The 24,591-nt window shown below is 54.7% G+C and overlaps 1 protein-coding gene across 6 annotated transcripts in view; it reads right to left on the bottom strand.

Moving 5' to 3' along the window:
- The window catches only part of NFATC1 (nuclear factor of activated T cells 1), a 117,787-nt gene extending 98,178 nt beyond the window's left edge, over positions 1-19,609 (bottom strand). For 3 of the 6 annotated variants that reach the window (XM_064443731.1, XM_064443735.1, XM_064443736.1), the window contains exons 1-2: positions 19,103-19,609; positions 8,474-9,572 (exon numbers count right to left, since the gene is read on the bottom strand). In XM_064443731.1, coding sequence (XP_064299801.1) covers positions 8,474-9,572; positions 19,103-19,235 — 1,232 coding nt within the window. In that variant the 5' untranslated portion in view covers positions 19,236-19,609. Of the gene's footprint in view, positions 1-8,473; positions 9,573-14,552; positions 14,929-19,102 lie in introns of those variants that run through there. The other 3 variants (XM_064443734.1, XM_064443733.1, XM_064443732.1) reach the window with 2 other exon arrangements.
- Positions 19,610-24,591: the final 4,982 nt, after the last annotated feature.

The following is a 24,591-nucleotide window of genomic DNA, read 5'->3' as shown; positions in this document are numbered from 1 at the left end:
GAAACAAACAAGTGCTGTTGAAACGGTGTTAGGTATGAGACAAATGATTTCATCTTAAAATTGAAGCAAAAAGCTTCATGATGAAAACACTGATTTTATGTCTAGTGTATATTCTCTCCTTTGGTGAATTCTCCTCACCAGATCTTCTTCAAAAGCCTTTATAAGTAGTTACACAGCACAACTGCAGCATACTACCCTGTCCTCTTACATCAAACTTCAGTATCTCTCCCATCAGCATTGAGAAGATGACCAGCAAGCAGAAAACCATGGTCCTTGACCCTTTTGTGGTTGCCACGGACTGGGGCTACGTGCCATGGCGAGAGGGCTCGTCCCGCCGCAGCGTGCAGACGAGGAAGCTGAAGGGCTCATTAATTCTCACCCCAGCCTGTGAGGAGGCTGGCCGCTGGGGATTTACCGGTTCCCTGCCTCGCTGCTATAGCCCTGGTGCAAGGAGAGTCTGAGCAGCATGAATCACGGCTGAAATGAGCTGGCTGGGAGGGAAAGGATGCGAAAGAGCTTCTGCACTGGATGCATCTATTACAAGCACATATTCAGCTGGAGACCGAATAGTCCATTTTACTGTCCCTGCAATCCACACGCTATCCACACGCTATCCCAGGACGCTTTCGCACCACAGGCATTACAGCTTTTACACCCCCTGAAGCATCCCTGCTGTCTCCCACTGTGGACCAGAGACTTTAACCACTCGCACTCAGGGTTTTATTTTGCCTTGCCTTTTTTTTTAAAGTGCTTATCCAGACCTTTATCACTGGCCTATTTAACCCCTACCTGCTAGTGCACATATGCAGATACACTGATGGGTCTTCAGGTGGTGCTAAGTCTCTCTACATTACCATTCTTCACTGCTTATAAATATGCCAATTTGAGCCATGTGATTTGAATGCCTATAGACATGCACTACATGCATTACTGGTATCAGCTGGAGCCAGTACGTCCCAGCCCTGGGTGAGGACCAGGACCACCCTCACTCCCTGGGCACCCCGTGCTACCACAGCACGGCTTGCTGGCGAGTCACAGGCTCCAAACTTCCAGCTGCTCTGCTCTCCAGCCCTTAGGACACAGAGCATCCTCAAAAATAACAGAGGGGGAGAGAAGACAATAGCCATACAGCTCCCAGCTCAGCCCAAAGGGGAGTTAATCCAGAAGAATGATGTTGCCTCTGTGAGGGCTTCCAGCTCCCATGAACATCTGGATTTAGCAGGAGCCAGCAGGGCGCTCTCTGCAGAGGTAAGACTCTGCCAGGGACAAATGCTGAATCTGGCTACCGTCCCCCCAAGCACGGGAGCCCCAGCCTTGGCTGGAGTCAGGATGCTACATCTTCTGAGCTCCTGTGCAAGCCTTTTCCCCAAAAATGGCCAGGGCCCACCTTGGGGGTGAGAAGCTCTTCCGCTTCTAGACACTCATACAAAGAGTGAAGAGATGGCAAAAAATTACAGGCAATTGGCCACTGTACATAGCCACTACTCTTTGCCTAGCATGTTAGGTACACATATTTTAGTCTGAAAAAGTCTCAAAAAAAAAAAATTCTGGATAAACCATATTTGACTAATGATAAATTACAAAGAGAGAGCAGAACAGCTGTGTCTCTCCTGGTGATGATCAGCACACATTTTTAAACAGATGTTTCTGGTTTTAAGTAAATTCTCACTTGATGGATCTTTTTTTTTTTCTGAGGACACAACATCGATCAGATTAGAAATTTTAAACACTTAATTAAAAAGGACAACTCTGGAACCAGCAGCATGTAGCCCTCAAGTGAAGAGGGACTTTTTTTAAAGATACACGTAAGTAAGTAATAGTTCTGTAACTAATTACATCTCTCTGAAAAACAAAGAAAAAACCCGCAAAAAACCCCTTTCAAATCAGCACCTGAAAATGTCAGCATAATTAAGTTGTAAAATTCATGTTCTAAAATAAGGCCTGAAAATAAAAATACAGTTTGGTGTCAGCCTGTAACCTATCATTGAAATTCCAAAATACCACCTGCCCAATTATAAATTGACAATTAATGGCAGTTTTCCTGATAAAGGAAGCAGAGTGATGCATTTAACAGTGTCATGGGCTGAGGCTGTCAGAGCTATTTCCTATGTTAGGTTATCTTCATCATGCACTTAACTTCCTGCAGCTAAACGTGGTTAAAGGAAAAAGTCACCAAGCAAATGGTGTAGTCGTAAAATCAAATCTGGTTGCTGCGAATAAACCTTATCAATTTGGAAAGGGTCAAACTACCTCACCTAGCCAGCATCACGCAGAGGGGAGAAGAGCCCCTCCACAGGGGTCACAAAGAGAAATAAAAGGTCTCCACGCAGTCTTCCTATCAAATATGCATCAGTGTATTTCCCTCAGATTGAACTTTCCACCAACTGAAAACCTATCCCATTCCTTTCTGTGTGTCCTGCTGTAATGAGGGATGGTTGTTTCAAGGCGGGTTCACAAAACCTGGTGTTAGGCTGCAGAAAACTCGCTCAATGTAACTCCGTCCTACCATAAATCAGATTACAAAACAGATGAATAGTGATTTATTTTGCATTATACCAGATACGCAATATGATTAAATCAAAAACAGATTATCCAGTCTGGCTGACTTCTGCCTTTAGCAGAAAGATTTATCAAGTCCCAAAAAAAAAAAAAAAAAAAAAAAGAAAGATACTAAGCAGCACGCTGCAATAATACAGAAAGGGAGGAAACAAAGCCAAAAACTTCCACTAAACTTTGCAAAGGTGTTTAAGCCCCATTTTCACATGACTGCTATGCATTTGGGCATTAAATTACCATTGCACTTTCTAAGCTACTAGATGCCCAAGGCCACTTGAAAAAAAGATTTGCAAACGTTTTTGTCCTTAACTAGGCTGCCGTGCACAAAGTGTCAGAACAACCGCTGGTCTCGCACAGGGACTAACCCTGCTTGTTGGCCAAGTACCACAGCATGGAGTCATCTACCCCACAGAGCTGCCTGACAGCGGCATAAGCCACTGCCTGGAAGAGCACGGTGGTAAGTGTGTTTCAGTGCCTCAAGTGAAGCAAGTGATTCAGAAGGAGTGTGGCCGAGACTGGGTGCCCTGCACTAAACTTATTTTTTCTAACAGGGAGTGTTCCTTTAGAAACAAAAACATAAACTAGAGAAACCACAGGGCTGCTAAAACTTTTACCGGGCTTCTAGCTTGCCCCCGCTCCAACTGTGCACCAAATGCAAATATGGTTACAATTTATTATTTATTACCCGTGTCTCACATCGAAGCAGATGCTTGTTAAAGATCCTTGTGTGTTTTTTTCAAAGACACAGAAAACAACAATGATGCCTACGTGTCTACCAACTTGGTTATGGTCAGAAAAATAAACCTGCTTTATACTTCACCTATGAGTTAACGTGGGTAGATTTTCTCTCTTTTTTTTTTTTTAAATTTCCTGTCTGACAATTGAGCAACCTGGCTGCGAGCTGTTAAAATAGATGCTGCATCCCACCCCAGACTTGGCTGGATTTTGCTGGCATGTGGAGCGAGTTGCTCCTCCATGGAGTGCATGTGGCGTGCTGGAATTCCTCACGCTGAAGTCTGAAAACGAGTCATCGTCATACTCCCAGATAATACTTAACAATACCGTCCTGAAATTTCACATTCCGAGATCGATCAGCATGGGAAATTTTGCGTTTGTTGGCTTAGAGAAAGAATAAGAAACTATTGCTGCAGGAATTGAGATAACTAGTGGCTGGCATCGCACCTCTGCTCCTTCTGAATTTAGAATAACACGGTGCTAAAACGAGCTGGTGAAGGAAGGCCATTAATAAGCTGCTCACAGGGGAGTTTGAATGAACTGAAAAACACTCAGGAGAAAGCGTGGGGAGGATTAAATCAAACAAACAAACAAAAAAATATCAGTTTACTGAGACAGGCTTCCAAGCAGTCTTCAGCCTTATGGTACAGCAACCTAATGTAATCAAAAGCCGCCACTACGTGGTGGCAAACCAAACTTGTTGAAGCATCTAAAGATCCCCATCCAGCATGCAGATAGCAGGAGAGAGAAAAAAGTTTGAAGCATTGTGGGTTCTTCCCCATCCACTCCCCCTGCACCCCAATTAACACTAACTAACTAACTAACACTAACTAACTAACTAACTAACGAGTCCCAGGAGATGGTCACTGACACACAGCCACAAGCCCCCCATTTCACTGGGTCTTACTCAGAGAGCCCTGCCTTTGCTTTCTCTGAGGAGCTTCCTCTCACTCGCCAAAACCACACAAGTTTGCCATGAACACACAGGTCAGCAAATCCGGTACTACTGCACCCGTGACTCTCTCATCTTAAGACAGCTGGTGCCCTTCTCCCCCCTCAGAAAACCCCAATTTCTTGAGAAACTCAACTTCTCCCAAATAAGGTTGTCCTCTACCTCATGATCTAGAACAAACCACCTATTTAAAGAAAAAAAGAAAAGCATCAAGAGCATCTGAAATGTCCACAAATCAAAAGAAAGAAAGAAAAAATATGCAACATTTTTAAATCATTATTTTTAAGGAAATCATACAGTTTGGGGCCTCAGTGAATTACATTTGCATGCTTGAGTTTAATGCTGTCACAGTCACAGAAGTGGAATTAAAAAAAATAATCCACAAAACAGAAGCAAGCCCATCAATGCAGACCTTTGGCTTCTACCGAATGCGCTTTTGCAACTGGTATTCAGGTATGCAGCCATATATTCTCTGGGTGCAAACTACAGCCTCCGTATGTAAAACTACGTGACCCTGTGTCTGTGAGGTCAAGAACATACATGTATATTTCTGAGGCTGAAAAAGAGACTGCAGCTAAAGAAAATGTGGCTTTCAATGGTTAAAAAAATAAACTGTACAAGAGGGAGCTTTTATAAGCCACCTGGAACTGGGTGTCTATTCCTGGAAGCTCCTTTTGGTGTGGTAGACCTCATACGTGCCATACGCCCAACCAACAAGCGCAACCATTTCTCTTCTCCCCTCCCCCCAAAAAACACTACATTTAATGAAAACTCAAGTGTTACAAGCCAACACGCTCCTTGGATTAAACTGATGACACTTGAAATAGCTACAATGCACTACTTTTCAAGGAGTAAGAAACTGTCTCTAGCAAATTTCACGTTGTGTTTAGTCAAATACAGCGGCTAAAGAGGAAGTCATAAAAAATGTGTAAGATACTCAGAAATCTGGCACTTTCAAGAGTGCTTATACTTCTTGTTGTCATATAGGATGATGTGGGACATGCTAATGAGTGAGTGAAAAACAAAAATAGGATTTTAGTTTTGGAAACAGTCACTAACACTGCCCCCATACCCGAGGGTAGAAGCCCAGTCCTGTACTTCGATTTTGGCTTTGACATTTTTCTCCATGAGAGATTCTGCATTACACAGCACCGAGGAGCGATGGAGAAATGTCGCAGAAAGGAACACGACTGAGACACCAAGGGCTTGAGAATCACAGAGCATCACCTGCTCATGCAACAGCTGCCTGGTAGGGTGCTTCTTTTGAAACTATTTACCGCATTAACTATAAAAGAGGGACTACAGACAGAAATTTCTTGCATTTGAATGAGACAGCACAATGCACAATTTATACTGAAATAAAAAAAAAAGTCCTTGGAGCTAAAAGCTAAAGCGGAACTTCACAAAGACCATCTCTGCGTAATAATTTACCTCTATTAGTTTCTGAGGCAGATCGGTACGTTTAGGTAACCCATTTTGATCTGGAAAAGGTACAATTCCTATTGCTACTCAGGGTTTGTTCCAAAGTTTCCCCTGAAAATCTCTGCTCAGTCTCTAAATATTTTCTATGTCCAAAGATTTGGCACAAGGCCCTTGGCTGCAACTGAAGCGCTGCAAACAAATCCCCAGCAGGCCTGAGTTACCCTGTGCAGCTTCAGCCTTGGCTGCAGGGTTGGGCTCTGCCCTCCCACCCTGTATTGCCATCCTCAGCACCCACGTGCTGAGGAATATTCCATGCAGGAATAGTGTCACACATTCATAGCCCCTGAGGACGTTGTGTGAGCCCAAACCTGCTCCAAAGAGCCCACCGCCTGGGGACCGGGCTGAGCCTCCGAGCTCACGGTCCTCATAAGCAACCAAGAGAAGCATGAGGCACAGGAAGACTGTTTCTGTTAAGGCAGGCATTATTACACTCTTACGATATACTCTTCTTATTCCCTTGCCGTGGGACTTGAAAAGCCTAAAGCAGACTGAGCTTTAATTAGGACAAATTAAAAGCATCATCAATTTTAGAAACAATACAAAAAAGCAGTTTCCCTTTTAGACTGATGCCCGCTATAAAACCCCGAGAAAGGAGGCAGCACCTGGCTGACGGCCTGCCTGAGCCCGCTCCCTCCTGCCCCCAAAGAGATGGGAATGCAAGAGAGGGAGGGGAAGGCGTCAGTGATTTTCCAAGGCATCCTGGCTTTTGATGAAAATTGTACCGCGTATTCAGGAAGAGACAGAGGAGGTAATCAAATCTGGTTATCTCGAAATCATTATGACCGGGTAGATTTTGGAGCCCGAATTGTTTGTTGGAACCCACCCCTCCAGCCCTCACGTTTGAAATAGAACAGATGTGTAACATAACAGGAAAAAAATCCAGCTCTGTTGTGACAAATTCTTAACCAATTTTTTTGGAAAGATTTTAAATAACATAGTTTCTGTTGCGTAGGCTGTGATCCTGTTGACGTCCGTGCTCAGTTGCCCAGCATTATCATATACATAAAACGAGAGGTATTTTTGGTGGAAGGAAGCACGGTCAGTGTATCTGATTGGTAAAACAACTTAAAATCACATTTTGACAGTAACTTCCAACTGCCCTAGAGCACGAGTTAATGAGATCACATGGAAACATATTGCGAACCAGGAAACATATTTTATACAAGACCAAAACAGTGGAAAAAAATGTTAAATACACAACGTAGTGGGGCTCCGTTTTGTACGCTTCACCTTTCTTGTTTGTGTTAGCACACAGGCATGCCGGGTGCCTCCTGACAGACTGCAGCAAAGTGCCTACGGGCCGCTCGCTGCAACGGAAAGATAAAAGCCTGTTTGGTCAAACTGTCCCATTATTGCCCTTGAAGTCTTTGGCAAAAAGCAGGCCCCCGATGCAAAAGCCTGTGGCCGGCCTCTCTGATGAATGCGGGCTACTTGGCACTTCAGTGGGAGAACGTAAAAGGCTTTTTTTAAGTACGCGTGAAAGCTCTGAAGGATTTGCCCCATGTCAAAATTCTCTATCCCAGCTCCAAAAGGCAGCAAGTGCCTTCCTCTGGATGGCTCGGCCAGACCCAAAGGAGTTGCTGCATTTCCCAGCGCTGAATTGAGCCAGGGTCCTGCAAGGAGCTTGGGCAACGCAGAGACGACAAGGAGGAGGAGAACAATGAGGAAGGGGACCACAGCACTAAATGCTGTAACGCAAAGGGCCATGGACCGCTCAACCTCATTTTTGGGAGACAGCACAGGGCAGAGAGAGCATGGCTGGAGAAAAGTGAGACTGGCAAAGTTGAGAGCCTGGGAATGTATCGCAAATTAAAACATTTCAGCTGCATGCCCACTTATTTTGTTTTGAGAGACAGCTTTTCTGTCAAAAGCAAGAAGCCAGGTGTGTTTGGGGAGGAGGAGGAGAGGGGTGGCCATCACAACCAGGGACTGAGAAGAGCCTGCAAACTTTTGGAAAGCCAAACTCTTCCTGCACCACGTGTTTCTGCGTATACAGCCTTCAGAAGACTTCAAAATAAAGGCCAAAACTGAGACCAAAAAAGAAAGCAATGGATGTAACACTAATTCTGGCTATTCTGTGGTGTTTCCTACCCAGAGTTGTCTTGTGATAAATAAATGTGACCAGAATATTATCAGCTGACAAATAAAGTTTTCATCCTTAAACGTAAAAATGGTGGGGAAGGGGGAAAAAAGACAATCACTGTCCAAGGCAGATAGGAAAAGAAGACTGATAAGCAGCTGTCAGGTGAAGTAAAAGCAGAAATAATGCACAGAAGAACCATATTCCTATTCTGTTTGTATTCACTGTCTATAATGTGTAAATGGATAAGGCCCTGTAATAGCCAGAGTTAATGAGACCGTCTTCCCGTCCCGCAGTAACAACATACTAAGACATGATAAACCATTTAAGGAAAGCCACAGGTCTGATGGCAGCAAATTTTCCTGCTGCCTGAGGAGCTTCTGAATACTCCATTTCCAGACTCCCTGGGCTGGGGTTTGTCCCCTGGGAAGCAGATAACCAGTTACAACCCATGCATGGCCAGCTCCTAGAACAGCCTTTTCAGCCCTTCAGGGCTTTATTCATGGTCACACCACACCGACGACAAGAGGCATCGTCACAAGATACGGCTAAGTGGAATGAGTGGATGGGCAGATTTGGCAGGAAGCAGAGGCAGGAAGGGGAAGGAGCAAAAAAGTGCATCCAATAAAGATATTATCAGGATTGCCTTCTAAGTTGGGGTTCCTTACCTCATGTAGGATGTTGGAGACAGAGACTTTGGTTTGGCCCACTGGTAGGGATGCTGTGGCACGGACAGGTACTGCTCACAAAAGTTTCCTTTCCTGATGTGCTGAAAGCTTGAGAAGTCTTCTGGTGACAAATCGGCAGTTGGCGATATGGTCCCGTGATCCTCGCCAGCTGGTTCAGTTTTGAGAGTCATGGACGGGGTGTGGTCGATGGCAGTCTTCCTCGACTTGATGGGAATCCCGTCGTTCATATCTATGGTGCTGTCGGTGGTGAGGGCATTGATGGCGGCAACGATGGCAGAGCTGGTGTACTGGTTGGTGTTCCCCAGCCACGTCTCATCCGTGACGCTCACACGTGGCGAGTTTTGCGGAGAAGGCGTGGGGGAGTGGTGCGGGGAGTAGGAGGTCTGCCGGCCATTGAGGCTGTACTTTCTCTTGTTGCAGGGAGAAGGAGGCCTCGAGTTGCGAGCCCCCAGCCAGTTCTCCTCCGTGATGCTTGTCCTGGGAGACGTCGACGGAGAGTGCCTTGGGGAACTGAGCAAGGGGCAGGCCACCATGCTGCGCTGGTAGCCCTCCTCTGTGTCAGTTGTCTTCGGAGAGACACACGGGGACTGCCACGGAGAGGTCTGCGGTGAAGTGTACGGATACGAGTAGTTGGACTCATAGGAAGACGCTTCAGAGTTGCAGCTTCTGGAAGACAAGCTACTTGCTGGACTCAGGCAGGACGGGTCTCTGTACGCCTCAATGTTTGGTAAGTTCAAAGTGGCAGTGGAAGGCGACCGCTTGGCATTTGGGATGGCCTCCTCAACCTCATCATGGAAAAACTGGTTGTTGTTATGATGAAGTCCCATGTAAGACGTGATCTCGATTCTAGGGCTCTCTAGTGCTGGAGCTCCATTAGGTCTGATGTTTGGCGGCAGGTAATACTCAGAGGCCCCACTGTCTATGTGCCCTCCGTATCCAGAAGGATGGTTTGTCGATGGGACAACTGAAATGACGGGATTTGATGTCTGAAGGCCATGACATGGAGCTGACAATGAGGAATGAGCCACATTTAGAGGCAAGCCAGCATTTACGTTTGAAGATGTATAATTATAGTGTTCTGGAAAAAAACAAACAAACAAAAAAGAATGATATGAGGTGCTGCACAAGTATACCCACTTAGTAACATACCCAGCTGGAGTGGAGGTACATGGCACAACACACAAAAGCACAGCTCTCCTTAACAACCCGGCCTGTAGACGTGCCATGCTAGGGGAGAAGCTGCAGGCTAGCGTCCTTGAAAATGCCACTAACTGAACAGCGCACAAGCTATCATGGGAGGGGGATGTACATGGTCTGAGTCTGACTCGAGGACACTCTTCTTATGTGAACCTTCAGAGCAAAAAATTGAGTCTTCAGACAATGTTGCTTCAGCAGAGACTGCAGCGCTGCTCAAGAGAGCAGTGCTGCTTTTATGTAAGTAAGCCTAATTTCCTCCCTGAAAAGTTGGAATACACAGAAAACACAGGACAAAAAAAACAAAAGTGGAGGCAGACTAAAGCGAAGAACATGATCAACTGCATTCTGTTAAAAAAATTATACGCAACCGAAATTTCCATTACAGCAAGTTTCCAACTGGTTCCAGTTAACTAGGATTTTTGAACAAGACAGATCTATTGACCTGCTCTGGTTTCTGGGACCACTTATCCTCCAGCCCAACTGGCAGAGGCCAGGTGAAGGGTAAACATGATGTCTCACTACTCTGCGACAGCTGAAATTCCACTGAAATTGCTGATTATTGCGCGCGGCACAATAAACTGCCAGCAGTGCGATCTCGGCCAACGGTCTATTTAACAGCTCCGGGTGTACAAAAGCAATAGCAGAGATGCACAGTCGGTGTGGAAAGCCTGGAAGGTGACAGATCACATCACAGGCTTGTGCTGATGGGCTCCCTGACCCAGCACAGGGGAACAACCCACCCTTCATGTGCCTCCATCCCTGCTGCGCTATGGGGACCAGCATCTCAAAGCTGGTCCACAGGACACCATCCCAGCCTGGCCTCACTGTCGGCCTGCTGAAGGGACTCCTTCAGCTCTGTTCCCCCGTCCCAGGGCTGCAAACATGTCTCTCTCTGCCACCCAGAGATACCGGTGGGCTGTGTGTGGGGAGACGGGCAGTGCTCACCCAAGGGCAATGTGCCCCTGGTGCTCTGAGCAGTGGCAGGATCAGGAACCATCCACCCTGTGCTTTCTGATATAGGGAGGCTCTGCGTAACCAGCACACATGGGCCAGGGCCCCTAATGCCAGCACCTCTTGCCTTACTGGGAAAAGACAGCAAAACCTTTCTATCAGGGATAACAGCCACTGAACTTTTGAGTCTGGGTAATGCTGTTCCACAGGTTCCTCTCAGCAGGCTGGAAACACACCCAGCTCCAGCTCCATCCCCAAGCTGTACTTGCAGCACATCAGCCTTCCCTGGGGTTTATTACAGCAGCGGCACTTTCCTGCAGGACGGAAGGAAACTCTGCATCCCACCCTGGCCACAGCCAGTCCCCACGGGGATCTTGTCCCCCTCCCTCCCAGGAGGCAAGGTCCCTTGGCAGTCACCCTTGCCCACTTTCCCTAGGGAGATACGGAAAAGCTGTGTTAATTACTGCAGCTGTTATTCCCAACGCGACCCGCTCCCCAGGAGCGCTGCAGATGCAAATGAGCCTCCAAGCTGGTAACGCCAGAGCAGGTGGTTATTCTCTTTCTTTTGTTTACCAGCTCAGCCCTCTCTGGTGTCATCCTCCGGCGATCCCGCGCTCGCCTTTCTCGCTGGCAACGACTCCAAGGCAAACCATACTTAGGAAAAATTAATGTGCTGTCACAGTTTCACAGCAACTCTGCGATGTTCTGGCTGACGTGTGTCACATCAGGTAACAGTCAGGAACCATGAGCAGCAACACCTTTTGAACTCCCTCTCTAGTCTGCCTTCAGAGACCGGCCATTTACTGAGGAAGGGACATTAAATTACACCAGAGCATGCCACAAATAAAACTGGATTATTCAAAACATGCTACAGCTTCACACCCTACTCAAACAACAAGGCAGGCAGGAACTATGAAGAAAGAGGTGCTACTCTGACAAGGGTAATCCGACTGCAGTGGTCACAGCGAGGCACGGATCTGCCTGGGGGATCAGAGTCCCCGCATTCCAAAATTAGTCTGCTTTTACTGCTGCCCTGCCACACGGCCGTGCTGCTCAGTGTCACCACAACCACCACCACTTCCCTCTCACCCTTCATTGAAAAAAAAAACCCTGAAGTGGTACAACAGTGGTAAGACCTTTTCCGTTTCAGAAACTATCTCAGAGAAAGGGTCTAAGCGGCGCCTTCAAGGCAGATTCAGCCCCTTCACTGCTGCCTCCAGCTCCAGAGGAAGGGGATGTCCTTGGCACCGCACTGCTGCCAGGATGCTGGCTAGGCTCTTCTCCGTACGCCCCACGGGCCCTTCCACAGCCTCCCAGCCCGGCCTGTACGTGGATGGTGCTGGCGACACGGCACAGGCCTCCAGCCGGTCCCCACGGCACAGCTGGACTCCCCCGGCAGGGGACGGCCAGTTCTGCCAGCTGCCCCGGCTCCGCACCCACCAGGTGGGCTTCGCAGGCGGGATGCAACAGCAGCATCTGCTGACCGCAGAATCACCGCCTTTAGATCTTTTATTAAAAATAAAAAGGTAAACCAGCAAAACAGCGGAGAAAATTATTACCTGTGTGAAAAGAACTGTGAAACAGGCAGTTCTCTCAAAATCTAATGCATGACTAGGGTAAAATTCAAACAGCAAAGTCTGCTGGAGATCTGCAGCCCAGGCCAAACAGGCAATACAGAGGCTCAGACTGGCCTTTGGCATCCAGTTTTTTTAAAAAAAAATTAAAAGACAGCCTCAAGTGCTCCCAAGCAACAAGTTCCCCTAATGCACATGGCAAGGAGTAGCCTCTTTTAGAACTACTATGCATATTTTTAAAAAGCCAGCTTTTAAAGTGCCAAGAAAAATAATGTGTCATACAACTTCTCACACAATAGTACTCAAAATTGACAGAAGCAAGATCAAAGCCTTCCAAATATATTTAAGTATCTTAAATTTTGAGGCAGTGTGTAGAAAGTATGCCCACCAAATATAAAAGCCTCAAAGCCAGAACTAGGAACAGGACTGAGTCCTTGGTTTGTGAGCTAAAAAAACCACCAGCTCCAATTTCTGAAAAAGCACATTCTTCTCCACAACTTCCCTATTTACAAAATTCATCAAATGCACATACATAGTCAGCACTGGTAACATGCTGACGTTTCCCTCACCAGGGTGAATTAGACATGTAGAAATAAAATGCCAGGCTTGAGGGTCGGGAGGCGGAGGTGGCTACAAAGGCATGAAACTGCATCACGTAGTGCAGCTGCGTAGGGTATTTTGACAGCGCTGATAGGGACGAAAGGAAGGTACCACTTTAACATGGAGTCGCTGTCACGACTGTGATCCACAAAGGCCCCAGCACCACTGCACTTACTACCAAGACACTTTCAGTAGTGTATTTTAATATCTTGAGCCAAACCCCACTATCAGATAGACCAGGTCCGCAACGGTTCTGTTCCAACAAATCCACACTTACATTAAGTGTAACTACGACAAGAAATTGGACCCCTTGAGTTGTGAGCACATCTTCACATACTACGTTTCACTTTGTGACAATGTAAAAAAATTCATATTTATTTTTCTCTAGTTAATTTCACAGACCAAAGGTTTTATTCCTTTCTCTCTTTAATGGGCTGATCCTGCAAGGCACTGACCACCATCAGTTTTACTTACGTTCTTTAACTAGGAATACTGAACACCTGCAGCTCATAGGGACTTCAGAGAAGGTGAGGGTTATTTTACATCTCTAAAGATTAAGCCACGTCTAGGTCTGTGTTTAAATTCATGCTTACAAAATTGCCTAATGGAGTCAGGTACTTTTCTCTCACTAGGACTTTGACACTTAACTTGCTCAGGCCCCTCCACTTTCCAGGTGTCCAATTACTAGGTGTGAAATCTTAAAACTGCATTTTTCTAAAAACTGAGAAGCTCCTAACAACTATTTGGACACTGACAACGTGCCGGAGAGCTGGGCGGTTGGGGAGCATTAGGGAGGGGAGCACTGCGCCTCCACCTGCACCCTGGCAGGCTGCGATACGCGGGCAAGGACTGGGGAACCTGCTTCAATTTAAAGGCAAAAGATGAAGCACAGACAGAGCTGCGTTAAATCATCTACTTGTACGAGAGCTTTTTACGGTGACCAGCTAGCACTGATGCCGCAACAGTCAACCTCATACCAGGAAATGGCAACTTTCTCTGTCTCGATTCCAGACCTGTTCACCTCATTTCCACCTCCAGTATTGTTAAAAATCATTAAAAAAAAAAAAAAAGACAGCCGGACCGAGACACTAGAGTTGGGAACGGTGTGACCCGTGATGAATTCAGGCCCGTTATTTTTATTTACGGATGACCTTCAAGCTAAACCCTGAGCCTAACTAGCTCCAGCTCATGGGGGAAGGGAGGGGGGCAGAAGCGGTTTCTGAACTGTCCCATCTCTTCAAGGTGGAAGACCCCGATCCCCCCGGCACCCCCGGGGGGCTGTGGGAGCGGTGAGGGCTGTGCGAGGGGGGCCCCCCTCCAGCGCCGGGCAGCCTGCGAGGGCAGCCCGGGGTGACAGGCTGCTGGCAGAGGGGGGCAGCCGTGCCAGCGGGCAACGCGGGGGTGCGAAGAGCTCAAAACAATCCCCACGTTTCAAAAACGAGGCACCGGCTGCCTCCCGAGCTGTCTCCCCTCGCAGCCTCCTCCGGGTGCTGCAAGGGCACGGCGAGGGAAAGAACCGGGGCGGCATTTCCCTCCCGGCCGCCGCGGCCCCGCTCGCCGCTTCCCGAAGCGGCGGAGACGAGAAGTGCCACCCGGGACCGGGCCGGCACCCCCGGGGGGGGCGGAGGGGATAACCTCCCCCCCCCGAAGCGGGTTGCGCAAAGGAGGGCTCACCGGGGCCAGCATCTCTCCGCCAGCGCCCCCGGAGGTGCCCCGGCCGCGCCGCCGCGACCCACCTCCGCCGCCGCCCTCATCGCTGTGCTTGAACTCGAAGAGGAAATCGAAGTCAAACTCCTGCTCGGCCTCCACGCCCGTCATGGCTCCCGCCGCGACCCCCGCCACACTCCGGCACCCAGGCGGCGGCGGCACAGGCAGTGGCGGTGCTGCCCCCGGCCCGCCCCGTCGGGCCCGCCCCGTCGCGCCCGGACACCTGCTGCCGGCGGGCCGGGCCGGGCCGCGCTCCCCCGCGGCGGCGGCGGCGGCGGCGGCGGCGCTGGGCTGCGCACAAGCCCCGGCACGGCGCAGGACGGCGGCCGCTGCGGGCGGTAACGTGACCCCGGCCCCGACGGGCGGCCTATCTCGCTGCCGCTGCCGCCGCCGCCGATCCGCCCTCCCTCCCGCTGTTGATGTTTCCGGGTCGTTGCAAACAACCGCCGTGCCCGGCCCCCCCCTCCCCCCCCCCGCCCTGCCGGGGCTCTGCCTCTGCAGCGCCGCGGGGAGCCCTTCCGAGGGGACGGGTGCGCCCCCCGCCCGCGGGCCCAGCGCCGGCGGGGAGGGACCCCGGACCCCCAGAGGGGGGGTGGCCGGGCAGCGGGGCTTCACCTGCTCCCGCCCGGCGATGACTAACGACGCAGGTGCCGGGCTCCCGCCAAACGGAGCGGGGCAGCAACGGCGCTCCCCGCCCCCCCCCCCAGCCGGGCGGCTTCGGCGGAGGGGGCGGGGGCTCTGCCGCCGGGGATACCGGCGTACCCCCCTCTTCGACGAGGGCTGCGAAGCCTTCCTCCTCCGGGGGTCCCCACCGCGCCGTGCCTGCGAGCCAGGAGGCTCCGCTGTCATTTATTTATTATTTATTTCACTTAGTTGCAGCACCCACTAGTGCCAACTGCTATAAAAAGCGCATTAAAGCGGGACTCGTAACGTTACCAGCTGCCTCCGTGCGCCGGGGAGGGAAAAGGTCCCCGGGTCGAGGCCGCGCACCGAGGGGCGCTTGCAAAGGGCGCCGGAGAGGGGCAGGCAGCGAGGCAGGCACGGTGCTCCCCGGCCTGCGCCCTTCCCCCCCGCACGGGTTAAAAACCAGTTAGGAAGATAAACTAGCCTTTTTTTTTTTTCTGTTTAGAAATGCACTTCTGTCAGGTTCCACCGACCCGTTTGAAAGCCTCCGCCAGGCCAAGGAGCTCCCCGCCCCGGCAGCTCGGCTCGCCCCGACGCCCAGCTTCCAGGGCCGCAGGCCGGATCTCAAAAGGAAAAGTTTTTTAAAGCGGTTATGGAAACGGTATTCCCTTATAAACTCAGGGAATACCATTTTCCAGGCTTACGGCTGAAATCTCCGTTACAAAGTGCCAGGAAAACACAATTTTTTTTCCATCGGAGCCCGTTACGTTTTTTTCCCCTCCTCGCCGGGGCGAGCCGCGCTGCAGCCTCCTCTCCCGCCGGGGCCGGGCCGGCTGGCACCGACGGTCCCCGGGGCGGACGGGGGCAGCCCCCGGGCACTCCGGGCCCGCCGCGGGGCCGGGCTTTGCTCCGGAGGGGACCGGGCCCTCTTTGGGGCGGAGGTGAGGCGGGGGGCCGCCGGGGGGATGCCCTCGGTCCCCTCCTCGCTGCCGCCTCCCCGAAGCGCCGGGGCTGAGTCACCCCAGTGTGCAAAAGGGCCTTGGCAGCAGCGGAACCCGCGGCTGCCCGGACCGTGCTCTCCCCAGCCCGGGACAGGGGCCGCGCCGCCGGGACGAGCGTCCCGCCTTACCGGCGCACATCCCGCAGCCTCTGCCCCGATGGCGGGAGCTGCCGCGCCTCCCGCCCCTGCCCAGGGCCCGCAGGCAGGGCAGCCGTCTCGCCCCGGCCCCCAGCCCCCCGGTTTCACCGGACTCCCCCCCTCCCCCCCCTGCGCCGGGCTGCTGCCTGCTCCCCAAACCCTGCCAGGGCGCCCCGGGGAAGGGGGGTGGCTAAGTGGGGGAGGCAAGGAGGAGCTCCCAAGGACCCGCTGCTCTCGCCCCTTTGCCTCTCCCACTGCTGGTACCTGCGAGGTGGGCGAATTGTCCCAAATTCTTTCCGGACGGTTCCATTTGCCAGTGCCATAAATATTGGGGCTCTCACTGAAATATTTCGATTGGCACCCTTCCCTTGGAGAAAGAGCAAAGATGTACTACGGGAAGGTAAAACCGAAGCGATGCCACATGCGGCGGCGGAATTAACAGCGTCTTGCCAGTTAACAATCCAGTTTAAGGCAGTGCCATTAAACTGGGGAGAGAGAAACGAGCCGGTGGAGGGTGGGGGGAACGACGATGACACACACGAAACGATGTGTCTCGGCCGAGGCCACCCGTGTGCCGCTCGGCCCCTCTCCCGTACCCACCACACGACCCTCCGGGCCGACCGCAGCCGCCCCAGCCTCTCTCTGCCCCTAACCCGGGTCCTCCCGACTCCCCTGGTCGCAAGGCAGGTCGCATGACCCAGGACCCGGCAGCTGTGCCGCTCAGCCCGCAGCCCCGCAGCCCGAGGGAGAATCTAAGCGGTGCGTGGCGTTCCCCCACGTGTTCTCTGAGGAGCGGGACTCCGCACCTCGCTCCGAGCCAAAGGAAAAAAGCGGGGTCCCCCCACCGGGACGCTTTGCCAGAGTGTCTTTCCAGGCTAAGCAAGAAATAGAGGGGTTTCTTTGATTGTCGTAGCTCGGCAGGCAAGGGGCACCTTCACTCGCGGGCAGGGATCCTGACTCGCAGGGCTCCCCTGCGTGTTTCCTGCGTTGGGTCACGCTTTCTGGCTGGCCTCATTTTCTTAGTCCCTCACAAAATACATCAACAGGGAAGAGAACTATCGACGAGGGCTGGTGACATTTTAACACAGGCATCAAAAATACCACAGAAATAAAGGGGAGGGATTTTTTTTTTTTTTACAAGAGACTCCAGTACTCTTTTTATGTCAGCTGCCTCTGGGTGTAATTTTTACAAGTTAGTGCATTCAGAGCCCTTGAAGCCCAGAGCGCTGGAAACGCCGTGCGTGCGGCCCTCGGAGGTCCGAGCGTGCGAAAGGCACGCAAGGCAATGCTATTAAATAAAACGTAATTAACTTTCATCCAAAACGGCGCTCGCCTGCTTCAAAAGCGGAGCCGCACTCACAGCCGCGCTTGGAGCTTTTGCATTGGCAGGATCCTGTCAACTGAAACGAACCCCCGGAGTGAAAACATCTGTGTTAAAAAAGAAGAAAAAAAGAAAAAAAAAGATGGGTCCCGAGCGCCCGTCCGGCTTTCCGGGGTCAGACCCGGGGAAGGGAGCCCCGCTGTCCCACGCTCCAGAATAAACACGGCGGACGTGGACGCGACCACCACCACACACACCCCCCCGCCCCTTCGCAACTTTCTGTGCGCACAACGTGCGGGCTCGCTGCGCCCTGCCCGAGCCCGCCAGGCCATTCCAGCCCCAGCACCGGCAGCACCAACCGCATCGGGAGGAAACTCGGGAGCCCGGGAGCAGCCGGGACGGGGGGGGGGGGTGTGCGGGGTGGGGGTGTCACGGCAGCGGGCCGCCCCCGGGCCCGCGGCGGGGAGGCGGGAGCTGCCCCGCACCTGCTGCGGCGCGGAGGCGATGCCCGGCCGCCGCCTGCGGGGTCGGTCCCGCTCCTGGGACGGGGCGGCGCGGCGGGGCCGAAAGCGACGAGGTGCGAAAGTTTGGCCAGGGGGCAAGAGCCGTGCTGGGTAACGATGCTCCGCGGGGGGAGAAAAATGTCCCGAGTGGCACAGGAGAGGCTGCAGCCGGTCCCGGCTCCGGCCAGACGCCGCCCCCGGCAGGACCAGGCTCAGTCCGGCCGAGCAGCGACCGGCAAAGTGCTTCCCAAGCCCCGCGCCCACGGTCTGTCTCTTCGGAAACTTAGCCGCCGCTCTTCCAGCGCACTTTTGGCAGCAGGGTTACTAGGGGGCATCGAAAGCAGTCGCGATAGAGAGGCGGGGTCGCGGGGCAAGCGCTCTCCCGCGACCGGGCCGCCGGCGGCGGGGAGCTCCCACCGGGGAACCCCCACCCGCGGGGGCGCGGGGGGCCCGGGGCGGCACAGCCCCGCAGCCAGCCGTGGCCTGCCCGCCTGTTTCGGTGCTCCGGGCAGGGCTGGCCGCGGGTACGGCGCCCGGCACTGCCCGGGACCCGCTTTTTGAGGAGGCTCCCTCATTTTCCCAAGGGCGAGGGATGGCTGCAATCACAGCGCGCCGTCTGACCTCCCCCAAAACCCAGCCCGGGGCCGGGGGAGCGGCGGGGGGCAGTCCCCGAGCCGCTCCGCAGCGTGATCCCTCGCCCGGGCCCCGGGCGCCCTCGGCAGCCCCACGCTGGCGGCGGCGAGGAGCGATGGGGCACCGCCGCCGCGCTGCCCCGCCGGGCCGGCACCGGGAGCGGCACCGGGAGCGGGCCCGGGCCCGGCGGGAGGCGGCCGGGAGCGGCGGCGGCGCCGTGCGAGAGGCGAAGGAGACACCTATTGGCAAGCGGCCGCCGGCAAACCTCCGGGCCGCCGCGGGGAAACACCGGGGGACACCGCCGCCCTCCCGCCCTCCCTCCCGCCCGCCCGCCCGCCCGCTCGCAGCGCCGCCCGTTACCTTCCTCCGCCGCCTTCATGGTGCTGGCGAGCGGGCGGGCGCCGCGCTGCGGGGCCGCCGCCGGCCCCTCTCTCCCGCTGGCTGGGTCCCGCGACGGCGGCGCGGCGGCGGCCGGCGGGGCAGCGCTTGGCATCCACCCGGCGGGGCGGCGGAGCCCCGGCACCGCGACCCGGGCCGCTGCCGGCCCCTCGCCCCCTGCCCCGCGCCCCCCGCCCGCCTTCACGCCCCGGGGGCCGGGGCCGCGCCGCCCCCGGCGTGGTAGCCGCGCCCGCGGAGGCAGAGGAGCTCGCCGCCGCCGCTGCCGCCGCCGCCGCCCCCCCGGGGCCGGGGCATGGAGAGGAGGGCGGGTGTGCGTGGGGACTTCGGAGGCACTGCCCGCGCCGCGGCGGCGGGACGGGGCGGCGGGCGCTGCCCGCCCGCCGGGTGCCGCAGGCGGGGGACGGGGGGCGAGTGGGTGTGCGGAGCGGGGAAGTCTCGCTCTGACGCAGGGCTGCGCGCCCGGCGCCGCCTTTTTAAAGCTGGAAAACACCCCCCCCACCTCCTTTCCCCTCCCGGCCCCACTCCCCGCCCCGGCCCCGTGATGTCAGGCGGGCCCCGGCCCCACCGCCGGCGGGCGGCCAGCGGGAGGCGGGCACCGGCGGGCACCGACGGGCCCCGGCCGCCCTCCCCGCCCGCCCCTCCGCGGGGCACGGCGGCCGCCCGGCCCCCGGCCCGCCCAGCCCCGGCCTCCCCCGCCGCTGCCGCTGCCGCCGCCGCCGCCGCCGCCGCCGCCTGCGGGGTCCCCGCAGCCCGCGGGAGCAGAGTGCCCTCCCCGGGGGAGCGGGCGGCGCGGCGGGGCCGCGAAGTGAAGGAGGGGAGCGAGGGGAGGCGGGGGAGAGAGAGAGGCAGGGAGGGAAAAAAAAAAGCGCGAGGCAGCCTCGCATGCTGAAATCATTATGTAAAAAATCGCAGGCTTCCCCCGCTGTGGAAATTTGGAAAAGAGCATCAACTGGCAGGCGAGAGAAAGGAAAATCCCATTCTGCTCAATTACTAACAGACCCGGTGGACTCGGTTTCAGTCGCTCCAGATTTATTATTATTATTTTATTTATTATTATTCTGTAAATATCTCAGCAACACAGTTGTAGCTCATCACTTCGTAGCGGGGGGAAGGAGAGGTTTCCAACCCCACCGCGACTCCTCCTCCCACCTCCGGGATGCCCCGGCCCAGCCCCCGAAGCGGACCCGTGACACCACGGCACCGGCAGGACCCCCCCGGGCGTGGGGTGCCGAGGGAGGCAGCACCCACACACACACACACATCCCCCGCCCGCCCCTTCGGGCCCCGTTCCCCTCGCCCCGCGCTCCCCCGCGTCCTCCCTCTGCCCCCACGGCTGGCGGGAGGGGACGGCACTTTCCTGTTGGAATTGGACGGCGGCGTGAGGAGAGTTGGGGTGGGTTTGAGCGTATCTGGTGGTGTATGAAATAAAAAAAAAAATCATAAATCTAGTGCGTGACACCCATATGCGGTTGAAAATAAACCCAATATAAACGAAACCCTGTCTGCTCTTGGGGAACTGGAGGCCGCCGCCGCGGCTGATCCTTCGGGGCGAGCTCCTCCACTAAATCATGGTGGAAGACGGTCCCCACTGAGGAGCTGAGGAGCGCGCTGTGTGTGTCCCCCCCTCCCACGCGGGCCCAGCCGTCCCCTCGGGTGGGGAAAAACCATAAGCCAAAACCAAAAGGGCGACGTTTTTCTTTCAAGGAAAACTGAGCGGGGAAAAAAAGAGGGAAAACCCCTCACACACACCCCGCAGCGGCACCCTCCCCGACCGTGACGCCTCCCCTCAGGCACCGGGGGGGGGTCGCCAGGGCGCGGGGAATGCGGATCCCCCCCCAAGAAGTGCGGGGCGGGATGCGGGGCCGAGCCCCCGGGGCGCCGCCGGGGGGCGCTGCGGGGCGGGGCGGGCGCAGCGGGGGCGGCGCCGCAGCGCCCCCTCGTGGCGGTGCTGGGCGCTACCGGCGGGGGCGGGGGTCCCGTTTCCCGTCGGTCCCGCCAGTCCCGTCGGGGGTGGGGGGCGGAGGGGGGGTATCCCGGCGCCTTCCCGGGAGGCCGGAGCGGGGGTGCGGCGCGGGGCGGGCGGCAGCCGCGCTCCCCTCGGCGGGGCTCTCCTTTCCTGCCCGCCCCCCTCCGCTCCCCGCTGAAATGACGGAATCCCCCGTCTGTTTCCTCCTGTTTAATGCCGTTGCCCGGACCACCGTGGCTCCGCTCCAAAGGCCCCGCCAGCCGGCGCAGGCAGCCGGCGGCGGCGGCGGGGCCCGCGGCCGCCCCCCGGCCCCGCCGCCCCCGGCCCGGTCCCGGCCCCGCCGCCCCGCCGCCCCCCGCCGCCGCCCCGGGGCCGCCGCCGCCGCCGCCCCGCCTCCGCCCGCCGCTCCTCTTCCCTTTCCCCTGCGCCTCCCTCCCGCCTCCCCAAGTTTGTTTACAGCCGCTACTAGGAGAGACTGTTACACGGTGCTTATTTTGGGAGCTGGTGATGACTAACGGAGTTAAAAGGAGCTTAGTACAGAAAACAACCTTATTTTTAGACGGCTGTTGTTTCAGTGGATTATTGTAGCAAATGCACCCTGGCCGTTTTAAAAAGCCACTTCCCAGATGCCAAGTCCTTTCTTCTGCACTGCCGCCGAGGCGCGCACGCCTGGCCGGCCTCGGCATTGTTTGCTTCGCTTTCCTACATCTACTGGCTAAACCCTACCCATAATTGCTATGGCTGCAATTGGTCCTAATTAATTTGGACTTTCCGACACACAAACCTACAACTCTTTCCACAGAAGGAACAAGGTGAAAAAAAAAAAAAAAAGCCTTGGAGCATTTGGAGCAATTTACGGTGACCTCCAGCACTGGGTCAGCAGGGACCTGAAACGGGATCCCCCTCGCCTTTTGAGGCAGGGCCAGCTCCTCTGTAGGACTTCTTTGCCTCCCAGGTGCAAGATGAAAGAGGCAGGTCTCTGCGTTTAGCTTCATCCCAAGCAGCCCCCCGGGCCGCGGGGTGACGGCGCTGCCCACTGCAGCCGCTGTGCACAGACAGGTCGGCAGTGTGGAACGGGGAGATGCGGCTGCTCCGGCTGCCGCGCTCCCCATCGCCCCTCTTCTCCCCGTGTGGGAGCCATGTGGGAATCACTGCATGGCAGCTTGGGCGCTACAACCAGACACAGCGCTCCCCAAGTCCAAGGCTGGTCCCTCGCTGACCAGCCCTAATCCCTTGTGGGTTTAGGCACAGCAGAGCCGGTGAGACCTCAGCAGGCTCTGCTCCGCTGGATACGCAGGACTGAGCAGAGTGTACCCTGGCAAGAAACCTTCCCTTGGCACTGGTGCTGTGCCAGGCCGTGTGTCACCCCCCCTTCACCGCCGTGCAGCCAGCCTCCTCCAGCTTTCCACGCGAGCGCTTCCGCTGGCCCTTCTTTCATCACAGTCCGTCTCCACCACAGAAAGTTGTACGGGCTCCCCGGGCAGTCCCTCTCCATCCACGCGTCCCACCGCAAGGAGGAGGGGGCGAGCCAGCGCTCCCCTTCCCTCGTGCTGCGGCAGAGGCAGCTGTGCTTGAAAACAAAGCACTTGCTGCTTTTAGCCAGTAATTAGGTTAATTGCCAGGGAGAGTTGGTCTGCCCCGCTCTACCTTTCCGCGTTGGCTGAGCCTGAGCACGCGGTGGCTTGTGTGGCCTGGGTCAGGCTGAGAAACTTGTCCGTGTGGCTGCGTGAAGAGGAGATGCTCGTGGGAGGTGGTGCGGCACGGCTCTCCCTCACGAAAAGCGGCTGGGCTGGGGCAAAAGTTTGGGAAGAAGGGGATGTAGCGCAGCAGGCAACAGAGCAGGCCACAGAGCCTCTGTCTTAGGACCATAGCCTTTTTGGGTTCCCACCGATTTTCTGCTGCCCTGACAGCAATCAATTTGTACTGGAGAAATCACAAGAAGAAAAAAAAAATCTGTATGTCGTAGAAGGAGGGAGGGTAGGAGTAGGAAAAGAGCCTTCTCTCCCTCTTCCCACCCAGCCGCAGGGAGGGTGAGGAGCGCTGCCACAGCACCGCAGTACTTCCCACCGCCCGGCAATGCCGGCAGTTGCTGGGCTGCGCCCCTCCGATGCTGGAGCTGCCTGCGGCCCCTGGAGCCCGTGCTGGCTTTCCCTACGCAGCTTGGCCGTCCAACACACGCTCCCTCCAAACCGCACACACCGCTTCTTTGCTGCAGGAAGGAGCTAAATGCCACAGGCTTGAATGGGCAGTTTTTGATCGCTTTTTACCCCTTCTGTTTATCTTTGCAAGCAAAGCTATAAATTTGCCCTCTGTCCACAGCTCTTGCATGTAAATGCAGCGCTATCCTTTTTAAAAAAAACACCCCGAAATCTGCAGAGTGTTTATACAGGATGTTTTAATCACCAAAGAGTCTGATTCATGCTCACCGGATTAGTTTCACGTTATATTAAGTCGCGTGAGTGTGTGTATTCCCTCCTGCATCTTGCTTTTCTCTCCTTTTCTTTGGGCCTCAGTGGACTGGGAGGGGTGGTTTGCATGTAGCTTTGTACACAGTAGCTACAGTATTTCTCAGGGAACCTGTAATTCAAACAAAATATCTTAGTTACCACCACACCAGAGGATATAGGTTAGTAGCATGGCACAACAGACAGGCAGGGCTGCTGTTCCTGACTTGCACCCTGACCTGCTTGCAAGACTTGGGACAAAATGTTTCTCCACACGGCGTCCGGTAAAATGAGAATCTTTCAGCGGGGGGCACCCCCTCCCCAGTGTTTACCAGTGTCAATTTTTTTCTCACAATAAATGCACAGAGCCCCATAATCTAAGATACAGATCAGAAAAAGCCACCCAAGCTCTGCACAGAAATTGTGTTCTGTTTTGGGTTTCTTGCTCTTATGTCCTTATAGCCTTTTATAACTAACATACATAATAATGGCCATCTCCTTAGGGTCTGCGCGCCCATCTTTTGGGTCTTGGCAGCTTCAAAAGCATCAGCATCTGTTCAGAATTTCATTCATTGTAACAAAGGGTTTATAAGTCTCAAGCCTCCCTAACCGAGTCCCTAATTAAAGTCTTTCTAATCCCCTGCTTTGAAAATTGTAACAAGATTTGCTGGAAAGTGAGGGAGGACATGGCCAGCGTTTGTGGCCAGTGCAGCAACATTTTGAATACACATCCCTGAACCTTTCAAACAAGGCACAGAGCACACCTGAGCAGTGGCCAGCTGCTGCCCAAAGGCCCCCCGAAGCTAGAAGCTGATGCAAAGGCAGAGGCTGGGCTCAGCCTCCCAGCCCCCAGACACAGCCTCTCTCACCGGCTGCCAGAAATCATTTCACCACTTTTAAGGTGCATTGCACTTAGCAGGACAAATGCCAGAGGAGGAATTTTGTGTGCTTGAATAATGTTGTAATTTACCTTATAACCGGTCTCATTACGACGTTGAGTGCTCTGTTGATTTACCTGGCTTTTGATTTAGTGGACTCCT

The sequence above is a fragment of the Phalacrocorax carbo genome, chromosome 2, assembly GCF_963921805.1.
Source record: "Phalacrocorax carbo chromosome 2, bPhaCar2.1, whole genome shotgun sequence".
NCBI lineage: Eukaryota > Metazoa > Chordata > Aves > Suliformes > Phalacrocoracidae > Phalacrocorax > Phalacrocorax carbo.
Note: the sequence above shows the minus strand (reverse complement) of the source record. Positions and strands in the feature narration are given on the sequence as shown.